Source organism: Arachis hypogaea, chromosome 6, assembly GCF_003086295.3.
Source record: "Arachis hypogaea cultivar Tifrunner chromosome 6, arahy.Tifrunner.gnm2.J5K5, whole genome shotgun sequence".
In the NCBI taxonomy this organism is placed as follows: Eukaryota; Viridiplantae; Streptophyta; class Magnoliopsida; order Fabales; family Fabaceae; genus Arachis; species Arachis hypogaea.
In genome coordinates, this window is record NC_092041.1 from 34,160,582 (window position 1) to 34,162,572 (window position 1,991).

The following is a 1,991-nucleotide window of genomic DNA, read 5'->3' on the forward strand; positions in this document are numbered from 1 at the left end:
TGCTCATTGTATATAATCCATCTGCACATTTAGCTACACCAATCGTCCTCAATGTAGCTCGATCCTGGATTTCACATTGTTCATCATCAATAAGCAATTTGCATTTTGAAAATTTGGTTAGTTTTGACACCGAAATCAATTTGAAATCAAATGTTGAAATGAAGAGCACATTAGTTAAAATCAGATTGTTAGAGAACATGACGGAGCCAACAATGCTACTTGTTGTTGAGCTGCCATTAGGCAATTTAACAATCAGTAGTTTTACTTTCTGATAGGTAAAACTAATGTTATGAACTAATGTATTTAAGGTATGTGATGGTAATGTTGCAGAATCTAAATTGCTAGAATGCCTTACAGGACTGCTCATTGTATATAATCCATCTGCACATTTAGCTACACCAATCGTCCTCAATGTAGCTCGATCCTGGATTTCACATTGTTCATCATCAATAAGCAATTTGCATTTTGAAAATTTGGTTAGTTTTGACACCGAAATCAATTTGAAATCAAATGTTGAAATGAAGAGCACATTAGTTAAAATCAGATTGTTAGAGAACATGACGGAGCCAACAATGCTACTTGTTGTTGAGCTGCCATCAGGCAATTTAACAATCAGTGGTTTTACTTTCTGATAGGTAAAAAATCAGTTAGATCGAAAGAGACATGATCTGTAGCTCCAGTTTTGAATGACCCAAAGAGGATATTTTGGTCTAACTAGTGATAAAATCATTGTATTAAATTGTAATACATGGATTTTACCTTGACCTGAAACAAGTTCAGATGGGTTCTGATCCTGCTGTGCATTATGAGAATTCTGATGAGCTCCTTGTCCTTTGAGAAGTGTCATCAAAGCTTGCCTTTGACTTGCAGTTAATTCAACACTTGTGGTTTCACTCTCTTCCAATTGACTAACAGAGTGGTTGCTGCCACTGATTTCACCACTTTTCTCTTCAGCAGCTGTGAAATTTATGTTTGTTTGTTGCTTCTGTTTTAGGTGCGGAGGCAAGCCGTGTTTCTTCTAGCAGGTATCCACAATATGCCCCATTCTACCACAATAAGTATACTGCATTTTGGACCATCTGCCTCTACCTCTAGTATTTGCTCTTCCACCTCGATTTCCTTCTCTTCCTCTACCCCTTCCAGCACCATCCACATAGTTGATTTGTGCATTCTGAAGCAGAGCTTTGTAATCACTAGAATCCACAATCCCGAACTACCTTTCTTGTTGTGTAAGCAGTGAGAATGCAGTGTTCACATTTGGCAGAGAATTCATCAGCATGATATTTGATCTCACATTCGAGTATTGTTCATTCAGTCCTCGTAAGAGTCGCACAGTGTAACTCTCATCTTTATATTCCCTCATTTTGGCCAGGCCACATCCGTACGTCTCGGAGCACATGACACAATCAGGAACTGGCTTGAAGCCACTAAGTTGCTCCCATATTGATTTCAACTTGGTGAAATATGTTGTTACAGTAAGTTCCCCTTGTTTCATTTGATACATTTCTTCTTCTAACTCAGCCACTCTAAATCTATCCCCCTTGCAATATCTGTGCTTAAGGTCCTTCCGTAAATCCGAAGCAACGTTATTCCATATCACACTCGTAGAAATTTCAGCACTAAGTGAACGATTTATCCACGAAACCACTAAAGTGTTACATCTCTCCCAAGATTCATACAATGCATCATCCAGTTCTGGTTTTCTTATTGATCCATCTATAAACTGCAATTTATTTTTCAACTTCAAGGCTAACAGCATCTCTCTACTCTAACTATGGTAATTACTGGCATTCAAAGTAACCGAGATCAAAGGCGTTCCAGGACTCTCACTTGGATGTATGAAATATGGACTAACGAGATCAGTAATCGGACTCGCACTAGATCTTGAGATTTGAGCTTGCAGCGTTGATAAACCACTATTTCATGATTTATCTTGTGCTCAATTGAGTGGTTTTCATCAAGTCTTCACTCACTTATTCATATGATTTGCA

The 1,991-nt window shown here is 38.1% G+C and overlaps 1 protein-coding gene across 1 annotated transcript; it reads right to left on the minus strand.

Annotated features, from left to right (window-relative positions):
- Positions 1-1,213: 1,213 nt before the first annotated feature.
- LOC140173653 (uncharacterized) lies at positions 1,214-1,759 on the minus strand. The gene has a single exon (XM_072198154.1). It carries the CDS (start codon positions 1,757-1,759, stop codon positions 1,214-1,216), a length of 546 nt encoding a protein of 181 aa, XP_072054255.1.
- Between the last annotated feature and the right edge of the window lie 232 nt (positions 1,760-1,991).